At 51.9% G+C, this 1,154-nt stretch overlaps 1 protein-coding gene across 1 annotated transcript; it reads left to right on the top strand.

The window, feature by feature from the left end:
- Window positions 1-328: 328 nt before the first annotated feature.
- GGTG_14409 (hypothetical protein) lies at window positions 329-1,154 on the top strand. Its single transcript, XM_009232335.1, has 2 exons — window positions 329-381; window positions 453-1,154. The coding sequence occupies exon 2, from the start codon at window positions 523-525 to the stop codon at window positions 871-873; it is 351 nt and encodes a 116-aa protein (XP_009230599.1). The 5' UTR covers window positions 329-381; window positions 453-522; the 3' UTR covers window positions 874-1,154.

The raw sequence follows: 1,154 nt of genomic DNA, 5'->3' as shown, positions 1-1,154 counted from the left end.
GAGAGAATAAAAAGACGGAGCGTGAACTAAATACCAGCCAAACAGCTGCATGTACCTAGGACAGGCTGGTAGAGATTTCACGGCTTGCTACGCATACGGGCTTTTGACAGTAAGACAGCTGGAAAGGAGGGTGGCGATAGGACGACACGATACGGGGAAGCAACGCATGCGATTTGCCAAAGCTACGACGCCCACATGCGCGCGTCGTGCCCTGGATGCGAGCCATATGCCTGAATTCGTTGCCGCCTTTTAAAAAGGGTTCCATTTCCAGTCTCCGTGTGGGGGGACTTTAATCCATAACTATCGCCAGCTTTGGGAGTTTCGCACTCTGTCCCCCCCCCCCCCCCCTGGCGCGCGGAAAACGCTCCTTTTCCCTTGGCCGTTTGTAGTATCCCTCCAGCCCTTATTCCTCCTAGCTGTATATGCTGATCAAGGGGTTTGTCAATTTCAAGTCAACTTCGGGCCTTTTAAATTGCTATTCCGACCACCCGAATCCGCACAAAACTGCACCAGAGCGGCACCATGTCATCGTCGTCCAATAAAATTACAGACAGGCGGATCGCCGAACTAAAGGCGGTCGTTCAGAATCGGGACCAGGTTAAAGAAAAGCTCCAAAACGATCTGAAGGAGCTCGAGGACTTGAGGAAAGCGGTGGAGGACCTCGAGGATCAACTTGACGAGCTCGACAAGGAGCTTATCAGCTCCGCCGCATTCGCAGCCAAACACAAACGCGGAAAGGCAGAGGTCAAAAAGTCGACAGCTGATCAAATTTCGGAAAAAAAGCTTCTCATCCAACGGTGGGAGGAGCAATATGAAGACAGAAAACAGGAGCTGGAGGACCTCGAAGCAATGGTGGAAAAGCTGCAGGAGTAGGATGGCTAAGCTGGAGGCGATTGGGAAACCTCTCGTCTATCCTGGTTCTATTCTGTTCCCCAAGCCTTGCTCCTTTGCCTTTTTTCCATGTTAAACAGCTTGGTTACTTTACGATTTTACAATGCCAAGCCGGTTCACTTCGGCATCGTACAAGTTCCATGTGGCGACCTTTCTGGCAACCAAATCCCTGCGGCGTGGATCCTGGTCGATAAACTGCCGGATGCGGTCGTCGCGGGTCGAAATCCGGGCATGGAGCATGATATCAAGGTGACCGTACATGG

The sequence above is a fragment of the Gaeumannomyces tritici genome (assembly GCF_000145635.1).
Source record: "Gaeumannomyces tritici R3-111a-1 unplaced genomic scaffold supercont2.379, whole genome shotgun sequence".
Lineage (NCBI taxonomy): Eukaryota > Fungi > Ascomycota > Sordariomycetes > Magnaporthales > Magnaporthaceae > Gaeumannomyces > Gaeumannomyces tritici.
Note: the sequence above shows the minus strand (reverse complement) of the source record. Positions and strands in the feature narration are given on the sequence as shown.

Coding starts and splice junctions, on each gene's coding strand:
- GGTG_14409 (XM_009232335.1), top strand. CDS start 523: ATGTCATCGTCGTCCAATAAAATTACAGACAGGCGGATCGCCGAACTA.